The 23,867-nt window shown below is 47.4% G+C and overlaps 3 protein-coding genes across 3 annotated transcripts in view; all 3 read left to right on the top strand.

Moving 5' to 3' along the window:
* lyst (lysosomal trafficking regulator) overlaps window positions 1-5,485 on the top strand; it is a 40,249-nt gene extending 34,764 nt beyond the window's left edge. The window contains exons 40-54 of the mRNA XM_068741751.1: window positions 18-170; window positions 1,157-1,401; window positions 1,600-1,666; window positions 1,751-1,907; window positions 2,383-2,523; window positions 2,597-2,814; window positions 2,897-3,127; window positions 3,226-3,415; window positions 3,498-3,634; window positions 3,731-3,829; window positions 4,069-4,208; window positions 4,294-4,391; window positions 4,487-4,643; window positions 4,718-4,789; window positions 4,866-5,485. Coding sequence (XP_068597852.1) covers window positions 18-170; window positions 1,157-1,401; window positions 1,600-1,666; window positions 1,751-1,907; window positions 2,383-2,523; window positions 2,597-2,814; window positions 2,897-3,127; window positions 3,226-3,415; window positions 3,498-3,634; window positions 3,731-3,829; window positions 4,069-4,208; window positions 4,294-4,391; window positions 4,487-4,643; window positions 4,718-4,789; window positions 4,866-5,004 — 2,244 coding nt within the window. The 3' untranslated portion in view covers window positions 5,005-5,485. The remainder of the gene's footprint in view (window positions 1-17; window positions 171-1,156; window positions 1,402-1,599; window positions 1,667-1,750; window positions 1,908-2,382; window positions 2,524-2,596; window positions 2,815-2,896; window positions 3,128-3,225; window positions 3,416-3,497; window positions 3,635-3,730; window positions 3,830-4,068; window positions 4,209-4,293; window positions 4,392-4,486; window positions 4,644-4,717; window positions 4,790-4,865) is intronic.
* Window positions 5,486-7,824: 2,339 nt separating this feature from the next.
* On the top strand, window positions 7,825-12,939 carry LOC137896222 (guanine nucleotide-binding protein G(I)/G(S)/G(O) subunit gamma-4). Its single transcript, XM_068741752.1, has 2 exons — window positions 7,825-7,923; window positions 12,811-12,939. Exons 1-2 carry the CDS (start codon window positions 7,825-7,827, stop codon window positions 12,937-12,939), a joined length of 228 nt encoding a protein of 75 aa, XP_068597853.1.
* A 5,730-nt stretch (window positions 12,940-18,669) lies between these two features.
* b3galnt2 (beta-1,3-N-acetylgalactosaminyltransferase 2) lies at window positions 18,670-23,520 on the top strand. Its single transcript, XM_068741402.1, has 12 exons — window positions 18,670-18,775; window positions 19,224-19,350; window positions 19,605-19,705; window positions 20,709-20,920; window positions 20,983-21,078; window positions 21,227-21,337; window positions 21,422-21,500; window positions 21,579-21,762; window positions 21,974-22,099; window positions 22,190-22,349; window positions 22,442-22,498; window positions 23,383-23,520. The coding sequence occupies exons 1-12, from the start codon at window positions 18,670-18,672 to the stop codon at window positions 23,518-23,520; spliced, it is 1,497 nt and encodes a 498-aa protein (XP_068597503.1).
* Window positions 23,521-23,867: the final 347 nt, after the last annotated feature.

The raw sequence follows: 23,867 nt of genomic DNA, 5'->3' as shown, positions 1-23,867 counted from the left end.
TTGCTGTGTTTGAACAGAGCCTTCAGGGCGAGACCGAGGCGCCGTCTTTCTCCTGGACGTACGAGGAAATCAAGGAGGTACACAAGCGCTGGTGGCAGCTAAGAGACAACGCCGTGGAGATATTCCTCACCAATGGCCGGACTCTGCTCTTAGCCTTTGACAACACCAAGGTGGGGCAACAACACGGGTCACGGAGAAAGACGGTGGAATCGATATTGATATTGTTCATGAACGGTGTGTAATGCTGTGTAGATATTCTAGTGCATTTTACTTTAGGTTTCATTTTTATATCTAAATGTTTTCAGGATAAAACTTATTATCAAATCATGTTCCTTTTTAAGATGCAAATTACACAAACCTGTGAGACTAAAGTTCAAATGTAATAAAAGTTGCTTCGCTCCTGCGAATCAAAGAAATGGAGAGATGAGTTGACAAAATCATCCAGTTAAAAAAAAAAAAGAAAAGTACATTTGTCAGAGTTAATTGTTGAATATTTGTGTCTGGTATCTGTCGAGTTCTGTAACGGTCCGTGCCAGCAGTTCATGTCAGCAGTCAGAGCATCACGCTCACGAATATGAACCGTTCCTGGATAAGACATTTCTTTCTCAGATTCCCCATCAGGACTAGCGGCACGTGGTGCTTGTAAAATAAAGCAAATGTTGTACTGTAAATGCGACACTAAGATGTCAAACATGTTTGACATTATTATGAGCCATAGTTAAACTAATTTCCCACAATGCAACTCCTCTGCAGACAGTTCTGTCTTGAGCAGAGATGAAGGATCCCATTTAATAGTGTGTAGCTTAAAGTCAACAGCAGTTCAAATTTCCGTTATTATCCAAGCACTGATTAATTACGGCACAAAAGAGTTGGATTCAATCTTTAAATTATTTATAAGCATATTATAGTCGATGGAGGCCGCTAACGCTTAATATCAGAGAATCTCTGCTAGCGCTGCTGTGGACTGTTAAAGACTGTCAGGGAGACGACGTGGATCTTTACCTTTTCTAGTGGATCAGCAGGTCCATAAAGGCACCGGGGGGGGGGGTCACACAGGTACAGGTGAACAAGAGCGGCGTTTACGCATCATTCAGGTGACGTTTACGAGTTAACTGCTCAGGTTCCACTTCTCACGGCCCTCTGTGTCCTCGTCCAGTTCCGTGACGACGTCTACCACAACATCCTGACCTCTGACCTGCCCAACCTGCTGGAGTACGGGAACATCACGGCGCTTACCCAGCTGTGGGGCTCGGGGCAGATCTCAAACTTCGAGTACCTCACGCATCTCAACAAGCACGCGGGTCGCTCCTTCAACGACCTGATGCAGTACCCGGTGTTTCCGTTCATCCTGCGGGATTACACCAGCGAGACGCTCGACCTGCAGGACCCGAGCGTCTACAGGTCGGCCCCGGGCAGCGACTGCTATCGTGTTTTCGAGAAGCATTTGTGTGTGAATCTCAGGATGTTATATCCTGAGGCCAGAGCCTGACTTTGTGTCGAGGGTTTGCAGAGACGCATTTGTGATGCCGGAAATCATTTGTCGGATTAGAATAGTTTTGATTTGATCAGCTGCTTTGCCTCTTTCCTGTTGTTGTGCAGAAATTTAATCAAACCCATCGCAGTGCAGTCGAAAGAGAAAGAGGATCGCTACGTTGATAATTACAGGGTAAGTCGGCCCGTTGTGTGTGTGTGTTTGTGTGTGTGTGTGTGTAACAAAATGCATCAGAAGGTGCTTGTGTTCATTGTGTAGTACCTCGAGGAGGAACACAAGAAAGGCATTCGTGAGGACGACCCGATGCCTCCGGTCCAGCCCTACCACTACGGCTCGCACTACTCCAACAGCGGCACCGTGCTGCACTTCCTGGTCCGGATGCCTCCTTTCACCAAGATGTTCCTCGCATACCAGGGTGAGTCACGCCTCTGCTCTGACTCGTGTTCAGGAAAGACCATCTTAAACCGAGAATGTCACAAACGCCTGCTGCTTTATCTGTTTTACAGCATTTCCTGTTTTAAGCGAGCTTTAGATGTTAGCTGATTAGCTTTAGCACCAGGCGGTTGTCATACATCTCCAAAAGGCCGTTTGCCTGTCTCACGTTTTGATCTCCAGCGTAACGCGGCGCCGCGTTGGATCACGCGTGTTTATCTATGAAGGGTTATTTCATCCTTCCACCTCTCCCCTAACCCAACTCTTTGTCCTTCCTCTCTTCTTTCCTTGTTAAAATTCCACTTTCATTTAAATCCGTCTCTCTCCTCTGATCCTTCAAGGCATCTTTTTATGTGATCGTAAATGTATTCAGCTAGCGTGGTGTCCGAGGTTACCAAAGGGGATCTCTGCAATCAGTGAGCTGAATCTGTAATCGGATTGTCTTTGGCCTTCATCAGACCAGAGCTTTGATATTCCGGACCGGACGTTTCACTCCATGAACACCACGTGGCGCCTGTCCTCCTACGAGTCCATGACTGATGTCAAAGAGCTCATCCCAGAGTTTTTCTACCTCCCAGAGTTCCTCGTCAATAGAGAGGGTAAATATGTTCTGTTTGCTGTTATGCGTTGGTCTTCCTTTTCTCGCAAATTAAAACAAATTTGTTTTCGTAGGGTTTGATTTTGGTGTTCGTCAAAATGGCGAGAGGGTGAACCACGTAAATTTGCCGCCGTGGGCCCGCAACGACCCTCGTCTGTTCGTCCTGATCCACCGGCAGGCGCTGGAGTCGGACCAGGTCTCCCAGACGCTCTGCCAGTGGATCGACCTGGTGTTTGGCCTCAAACAGAAAGGCAAAGCTGCTGTCCAGGCCATCAACGTCTTCCACCCGGCTGTAAGTCGCTGCCTGGGGTCGCCCTGTTGGGGGGAAAACGGCGGTTTGCTGCTTACGCGAATCTCAACATCACTTTTATTAGACGTACTTTGGCATGGACGTCTCGGCTGTGGAAGACCCGGTGCAGCGACGGGCCCTGGAGACCATGATCAAGACCTACGGGCAGACTCCCAGGCAGCTCTTCAACGGCTCCCACGTCAGCAGAGCCGGCCCCCGACTCATGATGGAGGGGGAGCTGCCTGCAGCCGTGGGTCTCCTGGTTCAACTGGCCTTCAGGGAAACCCGGGAGCAGGCCAAGGACGTAGCCTGCCCGGTAACGGCGGTTATGTTACAGACGTACCCGGACACGTCCTCCAGGACGCTGCTCACCTGGCAATGTTCTCCCCCCTCCCCCCCCCCCCCCCCACACAGAGCCCTCTGCCATGGATCAAAGGTCTGAAGTGGGGCGAGTACGTCGGCTCGCCATCTGCCCCGGACCCGGTGGTGTGTTTCAGTCAGCCGCACGGCGAGCGGTTTGGATCTCTGCTGGCTCTGCCGACGCGAGCGATTTGTGGGCTGTCCCGCAAGTTCTGCCTCATGATGATTTACAGCAAAGAGCAGGGTAGGAGTTCAGAGTTCAGAGTTCAGCATGTTTGGACCGACGGCCTGCGGACGCCGGTGATTTCCTGGTCTCTGATTCGCAGGCGTCCGCAGCATGCACAGCACAGACATCCAGTGGTCGGCCATCTTGAGCTGGGGCTACGCGGACAACATCCTGCGGCTGAAGAGCAAGCAGAGCGAGCCGCCCATCAACTTCATTCAGTGTTCGCAGCTTCATCAGGTGAGCTCCCGGGATAAACGTCGGCGAGTGAAGGACGCCGGGATCGACCAATGAGCTGCTCCGTTCGCATCAACCAACCGTCTCGCTCCGCCGCAGGTGACCAGCTGCGCCTGGGTGCCCGATGGCTGCCAGCTATTTACAGGCAGCCAGTGTGGAGTCATCACCGCCTACAGCAACTGCTTCACCAGCACCACGGTGGGTTTCCATGGCGACGCAATAACCCATTTACCTCCCTCTTTAGACCGCCGCACTGTAGTCCAGCACTCGGCTTCATCACGGTCGACCTTGAAACACGTTTCCAGCAAGCCGACCGGTGGAATTAGAGTCCTGGAGTCCCCCCCCCCCCCCCCCATAGAAATCCACGTTTCCTGTTTTTTCTTTTAACAGAGCCATTTCTTTGTATTCGCCTCTAATATTTGTCTTTCTTTCCACAGCCGTCTGAGATGGAGGTGGAATCTCAGGTTCACCTGTACGGACACACAGGCGAAGTCACCAGCCTGTTCGTCTGCAAACCGTACAGCATCCTCATCAGCGTCAGCCGAGACGGCACCTGCATCCTCTGGGACCTCAACAGGTGAGCGTCGCAGGACGTGGACGGACGCCGGCGCTTTTGATCCGGCGTTCGGCCGTGGTCTCACGGCCGGTCTGTGTCTCCTCAGGCTCTGTTACGTACAAAGTCTCACAGGACACAAGAATCCCGTGACCGCGGTGTCCGCCAGCGAGACGACGGGGGACATCGCAACCGTCTGCGACTCGGGTGAAGATCCCTTTCTCATGAGCAATGTCTCCGAGTTGTTCTTTACTGCGTGACGCGAGCGCTGATGATGATGATGATGATTCCGTGCGTGCCAGTGGGCGGCGGCAGCGACCTGCGCCTGTGGACGGTAAACGGCGACCTCATCGGCCACGTCCACTGCAGGGAGATCATCTGCTCCGTGGCCTTCTCCAACCAGGCCGAGGGCGTGTCTGTGAACGTCATCGCCGGCGGGCTGGAGAATGGCGTCGTCAGGTGAGGAGAAGCGTTTCTATGTTTTTCTTTTTTGCTCTGGAGACGCTAAATCGTCCGCGGGTGTTCCTGCCCAGGCTGTGGAGCACCTGGGATCTGAAGCCGGTCAGGGAGGTCACCTTCTCCAAGTCGAGCAAGCCCATCATCAGGTAGCCGGCGCTTTCCTTTGATTCTGTCTGGTGCCTCTGGAATCCTCTCGTTCACGCCGTCTCCTCTGTGCCTCAGCTTAACCTACTCGTGCGACGGCCACCATCTCTACACGGCCAACAGCGAGGGCACGGTGATGGCGTGGTGCCGGCGGGACCAGCAGCGCACCAAGCTGCCCATGTTCTACTCCTTCCTCAGCAGCTACGCTGCCGGCTGATTGTGCGTCTGATGTTTACAGCACTTGATTTTTGAAATGAGAGGAGTCCATTCCTCCTCCTCTTCCTCCTCTTCCTCACCGGCCCGCATCAAGAAACGACGGAAGTATTCTAACGTGTATAAACCTTTCTATTTGTACGCGGACCGTTGAAGGGGACAGATTCATATTTAGCTGAGACACTTTATACGCAACGCATTTCTGAGACCGTTTGATGTGTTTCCTGCCGTTGTGTTTTGCTGAAGTCCATTTTCTGGTAGTAAGCTGCTATGATCTGACCAAAGCCAGGCTCGATGTGTGAAGCCCCCCCCTAGTCTCTCACCTTGGGGCGGTGCCGGGCTCTCCTGCAGCACGCTGCTGGACAGGTTGCTCTGAACTCGGTGTGCGTGTCCTCCTCCCTGTCCACCGGGGGAGCTGTCCTCGTCGATGGGAGCGAGACGTGTCTGAACGCCAGTGTCCCAGTCCGTCCTCGCTTCGCATCGTGGCTCGGGGGGGGGGGGGGGGGGCTGTCCTGTCCTACCTATGCATGCTAAGATGGCGCTGACCTTGACCCTCATGTATGCGATGATGCCGCGGTGGAACCCGTCCGTTCTCAGGATGCTCTTTGTTCATGTGAAGATGTCCCATGACGCATGAATAGCATCATGTCTTTAGCCCCTCCCCCTTTACATTTCCATTCCTCCTACAGCACTTTATCAGCTTCCACTGAAACCAGAGCGGATGATCTGTGGTCTTAACGTTTCTCTCAGCTTTACTTTGATGAATCTGATCCAGACGGGAACGAGATTGTCGTCGTCGTCGTTGTTGTTGTTTTCATGCGTCCTACGGGAAGATTGTGACTCTGGTGACGTCTTCAATCCTTCTGTGGTGGGAAACTAACATCTTGCATTTCATACTGTTGACTTGTTTACAAGAAAGGGAATATTGTTCTTGCATCATGATTTCCTTCCTTTCATGTTGTTTTCTGCCCGTCTGACGAGGCGCCGCGTCTGTTACCGTTTCTTTGCTTCATGCAAACGAACATTTCCTCCTCCGGATCGTCTCCATTTCTCTTGAACTTCCTAATGTGAGATTAAAGTGTTCCCCTTTTTATTTTATTTGCTGTTAGTAACTGAAGCTATGCATAATTTAACATCTTTTGTCCTCTGCTGTCCAAATTGTCTTCACCTTGCAGCGGCCCGAGTTTCTGAAATGCGGTTTTTTTTTTTTTTTTGTACATGTGAGGATGCGAATGTATGAACAAATATTATAAATATATAAATAAAAATACATATTTGAAGAAATATCCCTCTCTTGTGTACTTATACTTCAAGATGTGTCCTAAAGCCACAACAAACCAAAATAAAATAACGCAAGTAGATGAGAAGCATAATTATATTACAGACAGATTATAATCCGATCGGTGGATTATTGATCTTCAGCGTCAGAGTGGAGGCGAGTCGCCCCTCCGCGCGTTGCCATGGAAGAGGCCCACCGGTTGCTATGGAGGGGACCCGGTGATGTGAACCTGAGATGGGGAAGCCTCGCACATCCTGCCTTCCCCGGTGAAGCGAGCCGGTAGATCATAGCTCGGTAACGGGACCGCCCCGGTGCGTTCTGGAGCCCGCGCGTACCGGACCGGAGGAAGACGGTCCAGCCCGCATCTGATCGTCACGCAGAGGTTTCCCCCCCCCTTGCTGCATGCGTAACATCTCAGCCAGCACCTCCACCGCTCCGGATCCCTCCCGACACGGAATTACGCACGACTCGCACGGAAGGACGCGGCAGGATTTACCTCCCCGGGGTTCAGCCAAAGACCGGAACGAGGCTGGGATTTCCTCTTATCGTTTCATATTCGACAGATCCTCTACATCTGTGTGCGTGCGTGCGTGCGCGTGTGTGCGTGTTGGGTGGAGTCGACCCGGAATTCTCCAAACTGGAAACGCATTGGCGCATTTCAGGTAGGTCTGACATCGATTCGGGTAGCCGAGCAATGAAACGTGTTGTTTAATATAATTCCTTCATGCACAATGACCCCCCCAGTCCCCCCCCCCCCCCCTCTTTAATGTGCGGCTTGCTGCTCCAGCCAGGGCCGCAGCTCGTTCCACGTTACCCCCTTAGAGATGCGAACATGTTCTGTCTCAACAAAGAGCCTCGATCCATCATCTAAAGGTAAAGCTGCAGGTTTGTGTCCCTCAGGGAGGCACAAAGGGCCGGATCCGCTCCCTACGAGGACGCGCTCAGAGACGCGAACAGGCTCCGGAGCCGCGGATGAATATTAATGCCGCGTCCGCGTTATAACCTCTGCGTTATAACCCCTGTTGTAGGATATGAAAGCAACACATCGATGCTTTAAACAGGAGGAGTGGATGCAGCATATTATAAAGCGTATCTGTGGTGCCAAATCTATGAGTGGGGGGGTTGGGGTGGGGGGGGTCGTGCTACTCTCAAATAGAAGAGAGGCTGGCTGCGATGGAACAGAGAAGATGATGCAGCTGCACTGATGCACATCGTGGAGGAAGATGAGCAGAGTAGAATCCCCCAAAATGCCTGCTGAAGTGCTGTTGAGCAAATCACTCGAACCTTGCGGTGATGGCATGCAGCTGCATGGAGTGTTCTGATGCCCCCCCCCCCCCCCCCCTTCCCATCATCTCCCACAGCCTGTTTGGAAGATCCCACATGAGGAATCTACCTGCTACCTTCTGAACCTGCCCCTGTAAAACAGAAAAAGGGCTCCTCAAAATAAAGAGGTGCTGGAGAAAGGCCGGGGCGTTGCAGCTTGGAGGTGTTCATGACGACCCCCCCTCCCTTTCTGTCTCTGTGTTTGGCGTCACAGGAGCAAACATGAAGGACGGGATTACCAACAACAGCACGGCCAGCATCTCTCAGGCCCGCAAAGCGGTGGAGCAGCTGAAGATGGAGGCCTGCATGGACCGGATAAAGGTAAAGGGCCGCGCCTCGAACCCCGACCGGGAGCAAGGAGCCGCCGCGTGGATCTCATCACTGCACTGAGATGGTCATCAAGGTTCCAGAGTGTCGTCCAGCTAGAAGCAGCTGCATTATAATAAGTAACCAAATAGAGAACTATTCGTTTGTTTGAGACAAAATCTCATCAAATGATCCTCCGCCGAGGCGCCGGTGTTTGTCTAACCGTTAGCAAGAGAGCTCAAAAGGTTCTGGGCGGATCCTGATGAAATATTCAAGAAATGTTGGTGATGATCCAGAAGAGATCTTTGATTCAGGATAGTGATCCAGAAGAGATCCAGTGTTTCATTAGCATTGCAGTCAATGGAGAATCAACATTTGTTCTTCAAAATCTCGATTGATTATTTACTGATCTTTAAGGAATTTGACACAGTCATGTAGGGTGTGGGGGGGGGGAGCTCTATCTCACCACCAAATTTCATCCGGATCTGATCCAGAATGGAGTCAGAAAAAAATATTTAATGTTAACATTGAAAAAAACATTTATGGTCAAATATCAGTTAAAAATACAAAATCAACTCTGATTCACTTTTCATGGCTGGTGTATAAAAGACACTAAGAACAATTTAGAACCTTTTAGTGACGATCCAGATCACCATGGTGATGGAGTGTGTTTTAGCGAATCGCCTCATGAGACTATTCAGGAATCTCAATGCATGCAGATAATGAGCTTTTTAATTTTCTTACATGCTTATTTGTAGCAGGTCATTTTATCTGTGCTTGAATACCTGATTAACCAGTTCGACTTCAAACACGTAAATTATATAGCTACGGCCTCAGCTAGTTGGCCTAGCTTAGCATAAGGTTAAATATGAAGGTATAAATTGCTATAAACATCATAGATATCCATAGATAGCCTGTAATCTATAATGTATTTTAACCCAATCATTTGTTAAAAAGATTATTTTAATACAGTGGATTAAGTGCATCAGTCACTACTGTCATTGAATTGCACAGTTAAATCTAAATATTAACAGTAATGGTAATATTATGTGACGTTAACGCAGTATTTGAACATTTTGAATGCAGCAAGCAGCGGTTCAGTCCTGCATGTACATACTTAGGATACTTTGGTGTCTCACGTTGAATGTTTGACACGGCTCTTCCAGTTTATAGATGGAATTCAATGATCAATGATTTTTAAGGTCAGAGATTGATTTGTTTCTCATTCTGCAACAAATATATTAGCGACACAATTGCCGCCATCCTTTCATAGGAAGAGCCGACTTCCAAGAATAAAGGATTATGATATATTAGTATTTTGAATTCAAAAAAAGTATTTCATAGAATTGCAGCATCGAGACTGTCTGATTTATCTCGTCAGTTTTATAGTTGAATCGGGTCTGAGTGGGTTTCACTCCAGAGCGGTTCAGACAGAAATGAAGCTTCTGACGTTTCTTTCAGCGACACTTATTTGTTGTTTTACATGTTTTACTATCTGTGAAAATTAAACACCAAAATGTATATATATTTTAAAATCAGGTTATGTACTTGTAGAGACAAAGCTTCTCATCTTATTTCATCTAATGTCACATCTGTAGTTTTCTTCAGAACAGAGCTGCATAAAATGTGAGTTCATTTATTCATTCAGCCTGAAGGGGCGGGGGGGGGGGCATGAAAATAGATGCCTGGCTACCACCCTGACTAATCTCCAATCATAAGATTGATAAGATTCCTGTTTTTCCTGGGAGATGTTGCAGCTGGCGGCAGATCTAGAAGCTGATGGCTGCATTATTCTAGAACCATTACGTTATGCGACCAACGCCGAGTTCATGATGATACAATAAAGTGAAAAAAAAAACTATTTTGCCACATTAACGATGAAATAAAAGACGAAAAACATTTCACACACATACTGTTATTTTATGATTGTTTTGTTTGAATGTGTTTCATAGTACAGATTCACATAGACAGGTGGGGAGGGGGGGGGGGGGGCAGGTAAGAGTCGTAACCAAGGAGACGTAGAATCATACGGGGGCCGATATTCCTGTAAGATTATTGCAAATCAAATAGTTATACATTAACTTTGGGTCTCAGTCGGGAGAGTTTAAGAGATCCTCAGATTATTATGAGACACGGTGGCGCAGTGGGTAGCAGTGTTGCATCCTCCCACCACAACCATGCAGCTTAACGTATGTTGTCATTCCAGGCCGTCGTTGTAAATGAGGATCGGTTCTCAAGTGAACTACTTGGTTAAATAAAGGTTTTAAACTTTAGTGAGTCAGATGATTGTTAGACAGGAAGCTCAGAGTAGCACTTTATTAAAAGTTACAAAAAAAAAACAAAGAGACGCTTGAATTCAACATGGATGAAAAGTAAAGTAAAAGTAAAGACGTTTATTCATGTCTGGGAATCCCTTAAATTGAATTAAGGGATCTGATGAGGTGCATTAGTGACGAGGGCAGAGTGGGTGCTGCTGATTGAGGGATGGCCGCGTTCTCATTCATCAGCCAAAGGAATGTGATCCGTGCTAATTAGAAGGCCTCTCCTTCCATGGTGGGGGCTGCGGTGTAATTACAGTCAGTCTGGGCTTAATGACACCCTGGCTACAGTCACATGATCATATCATTATTCATGTATTTGCTTTTATTATGACACTAATGAAACTGTTTACTTGCATTTGTTGAGGCTTTGTTGATGTTCCCAGACTCTAATAAAGCAGCTCTGTGACTACGACCTGAAAAAAAAATCAGCCATTCATTAGTTTGATCAGATTCACCACCGTAGCATCTTAGCATACTGTAGGCCATCCATCCATCCATCCTCTTATCCGGGGGCCGGGTCGCGGAGGCAGTCTGAGCAGGGACTCCAGCTCCTCCAGGGGAATTTCGAGGCGTCCCCAGGCCAGCTGAGAGACATGGTCTCTCCAGTGTGTCCTAGACACTGATGCTTGTGGCTTTTTATACTGCATTTTGCTGATAAAAAGGCAAATAGAGAAGAACACCAGCCTTTTTTTTTTATCCTTTGTAAAACACAGAACTCTAAGTATGTACAGTAAATACTGTATATATATGTGTTTTACTTTTACACTTGCAGGTTGCTGTTTGACAAATACAATCTGCTCTCCGCCTTGACGGAGGACGTGTTGTTAGTTAGCCCCGCCCTCATTTCCATTCCAGTGTTGAAGGTCCCGCCTCCCACCCTTCAATCTTCTCAGTCAGATTTCTCTTGCCTGAGGCTGATCATGGGATAACAGTGTCGTCGCCACAGGCAGCGGCAAATTGGAAACATGAGCAGTGTGTGTTGCTTTCCATACGAAAGAGTCATTTCATTCAGGTCCAAGTTTACGTCTAAAGATCGAGCCCACTGGGAGTTCTGATCCAGCCTGGCTTCTAAATTAAACCATTATTTTCCTTCCTTTGCTTTATTAATCTCTGCATCCTTTCTTCCCCTCATATAGTCAGTTTTAATTTGCATGTCTCACAACATCTTTATTAAGTGAACAAAGCAACATTGGCATCAACCCATTATTTATTATAGTGTGCAAAATACAATCTCTTTCTTTTTTTTCTTTCGTTTTATTTGGTTTGAGCGCTTCAAATTTTAATGCAACAAAAAAAAAAGCAAGTGATTAACAGCAAACATAAAATGCCCAAAAGGAGTAGGCAGAAGCAAAATGCTTATGAATAAATAATAAATGATCCATTGCCATCTAGCAATCGGTTACACAGGAATAGAACAAATATACGGTAACAAAATTCAACCATTTTTTATGAATGCTTTTCTCAAAACACAATAGATTACCTCATCATGAGGTAATCTATTATCATCATAGCCTAAAGAACTGTGATCATTAAAAACAAACAAACAGTACAGTTATATCTACTCCATTGTTATCTTCATGTGTGTGGATCCGTAAACATAACTAAATTCAATTTCTAATTGTTCCTGAGAAATTCCAGTTTTTCTGAACAAATGTAGAGCGATAAACGATGCTCTCACAATCTGGTCCTTTGATCTTCTCAGGCACGAACGTTAAATTGAATGAATGAATGCTTTATTTTGAACATGCTCGTAACAAGAAAGTAAATAGAAAAACTAACAAACCGAAAACGATGATAATAGTCAAAATAACAATAACAAAGTCAAAATAATATGAATAATACAAACCCAACATGTCCGAAAGGAGTAGGATGAAACCTTCCCCTTCTCCACTACTCAATGAACCGTATCCCCAACATACATATGATACATATCTATGACAAATAGAAAACAAATAGAGTAACATATATATATATATATTATATATATATATTTTTTTAAATAGAAAATAATTAGATAATAAACCACCTATATCTATAAAATACAAAATAAAGTAAACAAACATATATATTTACAAAAAAATAGAAAATAAAAAGGGTAAATAACTAATTCATAAATCATCTATGGAAACACCCGATTGTTAAAGCCCTTCGTCCCCACTGTATCTCATGAAAACCATGTGTTTGTACCGCTTTTTAAACTGGGTCATGCTTGGACACTGCTTGAGCTCCGCACCCAACCCGTTCCACAACCCCACTCCACACCTCCCACCATCTGTGAGGGACGCTGTTCATTCCTGTGTGTCTCAAGGAGAAGAGACCGTTATATATATACACATATATTATTCTGCAGAATGTGCGAGCTCCTGAATCTACATTAAAATCATCTTGCAAGCATTCGTTGAGGCATCTTAGGCTTTTGATAGAGAGCGATATGGGAGGAAATGAAAGAAAGGTGCAACCCGAGGTCGCCTGCCCGGCGTGAACCCCCCCATGTCCTTATGCAGGCGGCTGGAATTGAAGCCACATGAACTTGATCACAGATGTACTTTTTATTTATTTTATTTTTGTTCCTTCACGTCAGGTATCCAAAGCAGCCGCAGACCTGATGGCGTACTGTGACGCCCACATACGCGAGGACCCCCTCATCGTGCCTGTCCCAGCCTCCGAGAATCCCTTCCGGGAGAAGAAGTTCTTCTGCGCCATCCTCTGATGACCTGCCGGTAGAGCCGCGCGGATGAAGGCACGGCGCTGCCTTGCTTCTCTGCCTTCGACACACCTGAAACTACTGGCCGTAGGCAGCGAGTTCATTTTGCCAGGCGGACGCTCCTGCTGTTGGTCGGCTCCGTTCCTGGGTGGCTAAACGATTATTTTGGGGGGAGTACACGGCCAAACTGGAAACCCAATGAGCGTATCATGTCTTGTTAATTAAATAGGTTTGTTATTGCTTTGTTATTAGAGAACGGCCTTGCTCAGTGCTTAATGAGATGAGAGATGTGAGTTTTTCTTTCTTTAATTGTGCTAGATCTTAACATGTCTCAGGAAACAGACATTTGCCCATTCACACCCCCCCCCCCCCTTTATTTGAATAACCCATTCATCTTTGTTTTATCTTGAACAGTTCACTTTATATTACTTTAAGTGAACAGATTTGCAGCAATACTTCCTGAAAGTATCGCTGCACATCTGCAGTCAGCAGCAGTTGACTCCGCGTTAGTTTCACAGCTGCAGTGGGTTCCTGATTAAAACCGGAAGCCTTACCTTGCACCCTAAATTATTCCTGGTGCGGCAAACTGAACTCGTAAGAAGGAGGAGGTGTTGCACATAAATAAATAAATAGACTCTATTTATTGAAAGGTGTGGAGCTCATGTTTCAGCGCTGATATGAGTTCTTCAGGGTTTTGTCTCGAGCCCTCGAGTCACAAATTATTTATGAATCTGCCTCCTCCTTTCGAGGCCCCGCCGCTCTAATGTATTCCACCTCGGCTGTTCTGTTTGATTTACTTTTCGTACACTTCAAATCAGAGACATTATCCGTTAATGCCGGCGTCCCTGACCAGAGTGTTTTCCCTTCTTTCCCTAACGCCGTTGTTTATTCCCTGGGCATGTTTCCCGAGCCTGATTCTTTTTTTTTGGCCTGTCCTAGAGTGAATGGCAAGGCCTTTGACATTAATGCCAGACCAGAGGCCTGCATGTTTTTGACAGCCTCCTCTGTTTCTGAGGTTGGGTCAGTCTTTTAGAGTGTGTACAGTGTGTGTTTCAGTGCCAACCGCTGTGAGCGTGGTGGGACCCCCCCCCCCCACCACACTGTGGTCCCACAGCCTTTTTCTGTTTCGGTTGTTTTTGGAAGGAAAAAGCACACTGTTGAAACATTTCCTTTACATATTAGTCAAATTAGATTTGCTAATTTTTACAATGAATTGTTATGATAGATATTAATATTGTTATTATCAGTAGTATTATGGACTATTCGTTGCACAGCACTGACTGCTACGTGACGTGTAGTGCTACTAAGCGTGTATAATATATAGGAGAGAAGAAGAAGAAGAAAAAACATTTATAAACCATGCAATTATTGATACTATCTGAGTATTTTTTAAGAATTATGTTAAGGGTCGGTTTACATAATATGATTCCTTCAGTGGTTCAGGCTTTTTTGCGTCATCGTTTCTGTAAAATCCAAAACGCGTTTCTTCTTAGTACTTGAACAGCCGTCACGGAAGGAACTGAAACACGAACCATTGGACTCAAATTGTGTTCAGGATAATTCATTATTGTCTTTATTTCCGATCTGAAAAGAACTGAGACTGAGCTCAGGGTGCTCTCACTCACATCTTAAAGGTGGTGCCAAATCTGAAACAAAAACAAAATAATATTTATATATATATATAATGGCTAGAGATGAATATTGCATGGATTTATTTCTATCTAGAACAGAGAGAACTCTTATGAAACATTGCCTCTTCATTGACTTTCTGGGTGCTAGCCTGCACACAAATGGATTTGGGTGACAATGTGCAGCTGTATTAATGAATTTGGGGAGGGAGGGAGGGGGACGTTTAAATAGCTTTGTAATTCCTTTGATGGATCAAATGAATTAAAGGAAAACGGCAACCCAAAAGTGCTGTGTCTTCAATATTTTTACGCCTCCCGTCTCTGACTGCCTCATCGCATCACTTGATAAGAGGGACGTGATATTCTGCCGTGTGGCGGAGACCTCCTGCGGCCGAGCCGGACCGCAGGCCATTCTGGAGAACAGTTCTGTCCGTGTGTCGCTGCTTGTTTTATGAACAGTGGTTCCAGATCGGCTGCAGTCACTTTTGACACAGTCAAAAAGAATTCAGAAACTAGCTGCAGGTCAAATGAAGAACGACTCAGCACACGTTTCGTGTTTCTTTCAAAGGTGTGCATTTACAATCTTGCTTGCAATAAGTAGGTCATATTTAAGTCACTTAATTTGACAGAATGGTCTTTCCTGTGGGGGTTTTTCCGTGTGCAGTTAGTTTTGTTTTTCACACATTTACTGCTGCTGAGGAGGTTTATGATCACGCAAGAGAAAAACAGCTGACAAACTCTTTTTCCACAGGATTACTCAAAAACTATTGGACAGATTTCTACCAATCTTGGTGGAACGGTAAATCTTGGACCGGGTTATGATGGAGATCCAGGATTTTTCTATGGTTGTTTTCTACATCTAAGATAATAAGGTCCTGATGATTTAAAGGGGAGTGCTTTGCATTGATGGAGGTTTCTCTTTCGCAGATGCACCGTTCTCGTTTTTCCTCCTGGCGGTTTTAACATGAGCAGAGCTCAGATAGAGCAACGTGATATTAAAACCTTCTGTTCACCAGGCAGGCTTTAGATTGAGGGTCATTGTGATCTCACAACACCGACCGAGCAAATGAATCACATTGGCTGAGTTGCTGACTGTTCAATACATACTTCAATGTACATTAATTTGCATAGCTTTAAATAAATTACAATTCTGTGACATAATCTTGAGTAATTAAGATGACAGAAAAATAAATACATCTCACGATGCAGGGTTTTACAAATGCAGCACTTAAACCCTCAATGTGGATAGATAATAGTTTTATGTAGCACTAATTAGAAATTCATCTTTAGTGGTATGAAGATGGTTGTTAGCTGAAATAAATTGATCCGTGTAGATCCAGTGTGAAGTGCAGTTAATGTTCAAATGCTGCGATGCGAGGCACGCACGCACACACACACACACACGGGGTGGAAAAGTATAATTTACTACATTATGTATTATATAATAAAAAGTAAAGTGCATTAACATATTTAAAACAAGAAGAGATTTATTGCAGGGAAAGAGACCTAAGTCACAGTATATTTATGAAAATCACTCAAACGATAATTACAATGCAGATAAAATAACTGTGCCTGTGGCTGTGGTGCTATCTTACACTGAAAACCTGTTCTAGTGCAGCTGTCCAAGCACAAACTGTGACTAAAATACAAGAGAACAGCACGAATGTCTGATTAGATAATATATCGACAGCCACGGCACGCTGTTTTTCAGCATCACCACACATATTGCATTGCATGCCAGTGTGTCTCTGGACTGGGTGGTGAAAGTCTTTAAAAAACAATCATGCATCACTGAACCTCCATTAAAATTCATTACAAGTTTGACGCTTACATGCATGGCAGCAGGTGCTCTTGGTGGACTGACCCACTCCTCCTCTACAGGAAAAACACTGGTGCTCTCGCTGTCAGAAGAAATCCTCCTCAAACAAGCCTCTCCGTGCGCAGTGGATGCCATTTCAATGATTTATGCACAGCACGGAGTAATGAGTTTGATCGAGTTATGTTCTAATCTTAAAGGCACAACATGTCACCAGGGTTTGGGAGGAATCAAATTATTCATGTTTTTCGTTTTTTCCTGATTGCACTCAGTTCATTAGGTAAAGACAAAAATGCCTGACACTCGGTAATGTGGAAAAACACAGAAAGGTTCACCTCAGTGACTCCGTTTCAGCTGTAATCAGCGTTTCAGCGTTTCAATAAACCTCTAGGTAGGACAGGCTATACATTCTTTATTGTGCTTGTTATACTGCTTTAATGTTACGCAGTGGGAGTAGAAAATGGAAAAAACTTCTAGACAATGATAGACAGATAGACAGATAGATAGATAGTCAGACAGACAGACAGACAGACAGACAGATAGATAGATAGATAGATAGATAGATAGATAGATAGATAGATAGATAGACAGACAGACAGACAGACAGACAGACAGACAGACAGACAGACAGATAGATAGATAGATAGATAGATAGATAGATAGACAGACAGACAGACAGACAGACAGACAGACAGACAGATAGATAGATAGATAGATAGATAGATAGATAGATAGATAGATAGATAGATAGATAGATAGATAGTCAGACAGACAGATAGATAGATAGATAGATAGATAGATAGATAGATAGTCACAGACAGATAGATAGATAGATAGTCAGACAGACAGATAGATAGATAGATAGATAGATAGATAGATAGATAGATAGATAGATAGATAGACAGACAGACAGACAGACAGACAGACAGACAGATAGATAGATAGATAGATAGATAGATAGATAGATAGATAGATAGACAGACAGACAGACAGACAGACAGACAGACAGATAGATAGATAGATAGATAGATAGATAGATAGATAGATAGATAGATAGATAGATAGATAGATAGATAGTCAGACAGACAGATAGATAGATAGATAGATAGATAGATAGATAGATAGTCACAGACAGATAGATAGATAGATAGTCAGACAGACAGATAGATAGATAGATAGATAGATAGATAGATAGATAGATAGATAGATAGTCAGACAGACAGATAGATAGATAGATAGATAGATAGATAGATAGATAGATAGATAGATAGATAGTCAGACAGACAGACAGATAGATAGATAGATAGATAGACAGACAGACAGATAGATAGATAGATAGATAGACAGACAGACAGATAGATAGATAGATAGATAGATAGATAGATAGTGTAACACCCCTGTTTATTGTACCAGCTAACAGCTAACTCTACGCTAGTTAGCTGTTAGCTACTCTACTCGGGTCCGTTTCAATTTTCCGGAATTGGTTTCAGCTGCTCCGCTCCTTGGATCCCTCCTTTCTTCAGCAATGCATTTTTCTTTTCTGACAAAGACAATTTTCCCCATCTGGACAAAATGATCCACCTCATCGTTTCCATGAAGTACTTCTCGGGTGTGTGCCCTCTGGTGCGCCACGTCGAGGTCAATATACATTCGTATATCTGCGATCTCCCGCCATAGGTTTCCATGTGTTACTCTGACTCACAGTACACTCAAGAGAACACGTCACAAAGAGATCACATAACAGTCATCATAATAATAAAAGGCCCGGAACATTCCAGAACACTCTAGATTGATCCTTTCAGACATTTCTCATCACACAATCACGTTCCATCGTGATTAAAACACATCACATGATCACTTTTGACACTTTGACTATAACGTTTGTCAAACATCTGGTGCTTATTTAAGAGTATCATCTTTTAATCATCTCTCTTCTCATACAGTCTGTTAATCACAACACATTTCCATTAACGATAATCATCGTCAAACCCTCAAAACAAACTTCAAGACAAAAAAAAAAGAAAAAAAGAACTCTCTCTCCCAGAGAGCATCGCGGGCGGGCTCTCCTCGTCTCTCATTGGTCCATCTCTCCGCGCGCGGCGGACGCAGACGCAGGTCTTGGTGGTGAGGGGGCTCGGCTCGGCGGAGAGCTGCGGAGCGGAGCCGGGCTGACGGTGCGCGGACGCGGTGCGGTGCGGCTCAGGAAGAGGCTCCGCGCCGCCCGGGCTGAGCGCTGCTCCGGCTGAGCGCTGCTCCGGCTGAGCGCTGCTCCGGCTGAGGAGGACTCCGTCCATGCGGAGGCCAGCGCTCGTTCTGCTGCCCTGCGCTGTCGCCGTCCTGGTGCACTTGTGGTCGGCTCACCGACGCTCCTCCGCCCCGCCGGACAGCGACGCTCCGGGTACTTTCTTTAATTCTTTGTTTAGCCACAACCCCGCACTTCACTTCACCTCCTCACCGCGGCGCAACTTTATTATTTTATTTTAGTTTATTTTTTTATTTTTTTGTTGGGCGTTGTTGGGATTATCCACCGTCAGGACGCGGAGAGTGGGGCGGGGCTGCCGAGCTGCTTTACCGGTGGATACTATCGGGGGGGGGGGGGCAGTTTAACCACCGCTTGATGCACAGGGGGGGGGGGGGTAGTAGGCATTGAGGACTTTTCTTTCATCATGTCGGTGAAAAAGTGTTTTTCCACCGGATCGATCGGGCGTCATGTGATCTCCCCTAACTCTGCTTTTGTCCTTCACCACCTGCTGCACGTCACGCTTTTTTTTAGCACCGATCACGTGGTTTCTGAGAAGCCCTTCATCTTGTTTGATCTTTTCTAACCGTGCTCCTGTTCCTCACAGATGAGGCGCTGCCTTCGCAGGAGGTCCTGGTGGGCGTGCTGTCAGCAAGGCAGCATTACGAACAGCGGCAGGCGATAAGGGGGACCTGGCTGGGCTACCTCCGGGGTCACCCCCACTTCCAGCACAGGTCTGGGGGGGGGGCGGGGGGGGGGCGACTTTCTCTCTTTCTCTCAGAAAATAACCGAGCAGCGACTGTTCAGTCTGTTTGTTGTTGGTCCTTTTGCGTTCAGTGATCTGAACACAGATCAGGTGGGATGGCCTTTAAGCAACCCTCGGTAACCATAGCAACATGGGGCGGCTCGCTCGTAGGGCTTTTAGAACTCTGTCGGCACAATGTCGTACGCAAAAGACGAATGCAGTCGGGCTTGTGCTTCTCTGCAGAGTGGGGGTGAAGTTCGTCGTGGGGGAGCACGGCTGCCCCTTCCCAGAGGAGGACCGAGAGGATCCGTACTCCTGCTCCCTCCTGAACTTCACTGAGCCAGGTAACCGCCCCCCCACCCGCCCCCCCACCCCAAGGACGCCCGTCTGGTCAGGCTGAGGCGGAGGCCTCTCAGAGTCAGTGCAGCCGCTTCTCCATTCACCGAAACGTAATCACTGCTCGCCTGAAAAGGCTTTTCAGGCGGCGGCCTTCGGGGTCGCGCTGCTTTTGTGTTGTTCTCCACATTTCTGCCGCATTGTAAGCGCTCTGCTTTTATCATTTGGAGTTTCATTTAGGACTACGATGAGGCAAAGGCTGCTTATTAGTTGTTGTTGTTTTGTTAGTAATTACTCCTCTGGCTGAATCTGTGCTTTCAGAATCATGAGGATGTTTAAATATTCAGAAAATCCAAGCCTTCATCGTCAGCGCTGTGGCTGGAGGATGTCTGAAAGGAAGCGAATCTCTAAATCCAGCCGCTCTAATCTGAATGTTGGAGGCCTCCTCTTCTGACTGTAGCTCTGGGGGGGGTCACGACTCAGACGTGACTTTATTTCTCGTTGGACCATCTGAAGTCGTTAAAATGACCAATGGCTGCTTGCCGTTGATGACTCGTGATTTGTGCTGAGGTTTATTCCGAATAAACACGAGCTGCCTGCTGCAATCAGACGGCTCTGCTGGCACTCACTTTGTGACGAGCAAGGACAAACTCATCTTTTTTGTTTTGTTTTATTCCTCAAAGGAACATTAAAAATATCCTCACGCGCTAAAATCCTGTCGCTCAGTTCCAGCTCGGCGGTGGGAAAACGTTTAGCTTGATGAACGGCTGTTTTCACTGCGAGTCTTCGCCTCTGGTCGTGTGTGTGTGTGTGTGTGTGTGTGTGCGTGTGTGTGTGCGTGTCCCGTTCCCGTTGACCTCCTGGGTAATAAACGGCTCTTTTTGTAATTAGGAAGATGCTCTCAAAGTGCTGATGGCGTGTCCCACCCTGAGGCCGCCTCCCTCTCCCCCCCCAACCAGCCAGTCATAATGGCAGAAAGCAGCCTGGTCGGCACATCGGGACCTAAATAAGCGTCTCGCGTGTCGGCAGGTCAGGATGAAGAGATCGCCATTGTGACGGTGTCTGACCCCACGCTGCTCGCCCGCGCCGACGTGTCGGCCATCGCCTTGGACTTCAAGGTCCTCCACCCGGTGGTGATCACCAGGCTGGGGGTGTTTCCCGGGGGGGCTCGGCCTCAGCTTCAGAGCAACGTCACGGTGAAGCTCCTGCAGCTGGACCAGGAGGTAACCGGGACGCCGGGGCTGTGCACGCCGGTGACCTCTTGATGGATGAGCCCTTTTCGCAGGAGGCCGTGGTCACCGCTCGCTTCAGTGCCGTCAGCAGCGGCGCCCTGGTGGACGGCGTCTGGTACAAACCGGTGGAGCAGTTCATCCTGCCGAAGGTCAGCGGTTCACAGACGCCCCTAAAGGAGGGTCGGGTTCATCTCTAACGCGAATAGAAAGCCCGAATAGGATGTTCATACCCGTAGGAGGGAAACTAAGACGAGGTGCTCCGTGTCCGAACAGTGAAATGTCGTTTTTGTTGCGCAGGGTTTCCAGGGGACGCTGCTTTGGGAGAATTTGGACTCGACTGGACTGAGCACCGTTAACTCCTCCTCTGTGCGGCTCAGTGATGGAGGCGGCGCGCTCCAGATCTCCTCCGTACGTAGCGGTGTCTAGATCCTTCTCCCGGGTCTGAGGCCCATTCGAGGACATCGCCTATCGGTTCGTTTCCTTCCGTTGCAGATAGCGGAGGGCGCCTTGCCTCACAGAAGCGCGCTTGGATTTCCCGGCTTGGCCGGAGGGTTCATGTTTACCGTCTACGGTGGGTCCAGCAAAGCGGATCCTCTCCAATGAGTCAAATTATTTTGATAAACCAGTGACTCAAGTTTCTACCCCCCAGACAGGGACGGCCTGCTGAGACTCCTGGGGGGCCGCCCGGCCAGGATGGAGCGGCACGCCGCCGGGCTGAGGCGGGAGGATGCCGCCTTGCAGCAGGAGAGCCTCGCGCACGGCGACATGGTGTTTGTGGACGTCGTCGACACCTACAGGAACGTTCCTTCCAAACTGCTTCAGTTCTATAAATGGTACGCTAAATGCTAAATGCTAAATGCTAAATGCTAAAGACGCCGTTCTCTGGGTCAGCAGCCGGAACAGAAAGCGGGCTGTTGCCTCAAAATGTCTCGATCGCTCAGGGATGGACGAAGCGGAGTTTGTGCATCATTTATTTGCGTCGCTTTCCTGCAAAAAAAATAAATAAATAAATCAAATGAAGTTTACAAATGGACTTTCTGGCAGGTCTGTGGGAAACGCCGAGTTCAATCTGCTGCTGAAGACCGATGACGATTGTTACATCGATGTGGACTCGGTGTTGATGAAGATCGACCACAAGGGTCTGAAGCGCCGTAATTTCTGGTGGGGGAAGTAAGTAGAGCGCGCCGCCCTAATGTGTCGGCCTCCGCCGGCTTCAGTGCGGGACGTGATGAGGATGACGCGTCTGCTGCCCCGACCCAGTTTCAGGCAGAGCTGGGCCGTGGATCGCATCGGCAAGTGGCAGGAGCTGGAGTATCCCAGTCCGGCCTACCCGGCGTTCGCCTGCGGCTCGGGCTACGTGGTCTCCCGTGACCTGGTCGGGTGGCTGGCCAGCAATGCAGACAATCTGAAAGCCTACCAGGTAGCGCCCCGACCCCACGGCCCCGTGGTAGTACGGGGGGGGGGGGGGGGGGGGGGGCAGATAGTCATGATTCTGATCCCTGTTTGATTCAGGGGGAAGACGTGAGCATGGGGATATGGATGGCAGCTGTTGGACCACAGAAATATCAGGTAAAAGTAGCTCCAGTGAGCTCCTTAAAATATGTTCACAATATTGCAGATGTGGAACATCTGGCGCACAGCAAGAGGTCCAGTGTCAGAAACATTACAAAAGATAATGGTGGCAGGTTAAACCCTTTAAAGCCAAACGTATCATATTTGATGCGCGTGGCCTTTCAGGATTTTGAGACTTCTACTTCAGAAGTTTGATATTTTTCCCCCCCAAAAAAGTTTGATGGATACAAAGACAACGCATGCATCAGTATTTTCAATTAAAAAAAAAGAAATCTGGATTTATATGTAAATTATTTTGGATTCATTTTTGCAAATTTGTCAGAAGGTTCCATTAAGACCTTGTTTTCCAGAAAATGTGAGTTTTGTGACGGTTACTTTGTGGTTCAGTCTCTAAAGGGTTAAAGGCATTGAGAGGCGGGTCTTCACCGTGCGGTTCAGGAACGGGCTGATTCGTGCAGCAAAATTCATACAAACGAGTGGTTTGTACGGCAGTCAGAGAAAAACACACCTTTTCACCTCCACCCGGGGGGGGGGGGGGTCATCACATTTTCATGAGACTTGATGGAGGGCTTGGTCCAGGGACAGAAGAAAATGTTCAAACTTGGGCAGTCGGGAGGTTTTAATTTCTTTTGGCCACCAGTTTTTTTGTTTTTGTCAAAAACGGCTTGATCGTCATGAAACTGTACGAAAGAGTCGGACATAAAATATGACGTTGTTCTCGTAGCGCCTTGTTTACGACTCGTCTCCAGACAAATGATAACCAAATAGCTTCTGGCCTGCGAATGTGAGATGAATGAATGAACATGAGATGTAGAGCTAGTGATCTGTCCAGTCAGACAGCGCATGCTAACCGCCCCCCCCCCCCCCCCCTGCTGCTCCAGGATCCCGGCTGGCTGTGTGAGAAGGCGTGCTACCTGGACATGCTGTCGTCTCCCCAGCACACACCCGAGGAGCTGCACGTCCTGTGGGACCGCAAGAAGGCCTGCGGAGACCCCTGCGGTTGTCCCTGGGGCCACTAGCGGGCCCTCGCCCCAGCCAGCGGGGGCTGCTGCGGGGGGGGGTCGCAGACTTTTCTCAGTTCTCATCACAGAAAACGGCGAGCTTTAGCGTTGGCGGTAGCGGCGCTGTGCCAACGGGAACCAGGAGGCTCCAGAGAATGGGACGAGTGCCACTTCGGTCCCACGCGCTGCTCCGTGTGTCCGTTACGATCCCGGTTACGTTTCAGGAATGGACTTTTGGAGCAGATTGGATTAAAGCGTGCGGCGAGCTCCACACAGCTGGCGTGACGAGGCCGTGACGGCGCTTTAAGTTATTGTTTGAAGCGCTTCATCCCCTTCGCTCTTTGTAGACTTCAGACTGTACTTTA

Source organism: Brachionichthys hirsutus, chromosome 7, assembly GCF_040956055.1.
Source record: "Brachionichthys hirsutus isolate HB-005 chromosome 7, CSIRO-AGI_Bhir_v1, whole genome shotgun sequence".
Classification (NCBI taxonomy): Eukaryota; Metazoa; Chordata; class Actinopteri; order Lophiiformes; family Brachionichthyidae; genus Brachionichthys; species Brachionichthys hirsutus.
The sequence above is the reverse complement of the archived record's forward strand: the minus strand, read 5'-3'. Positions and strand labels throughout refer to the sequence as shown.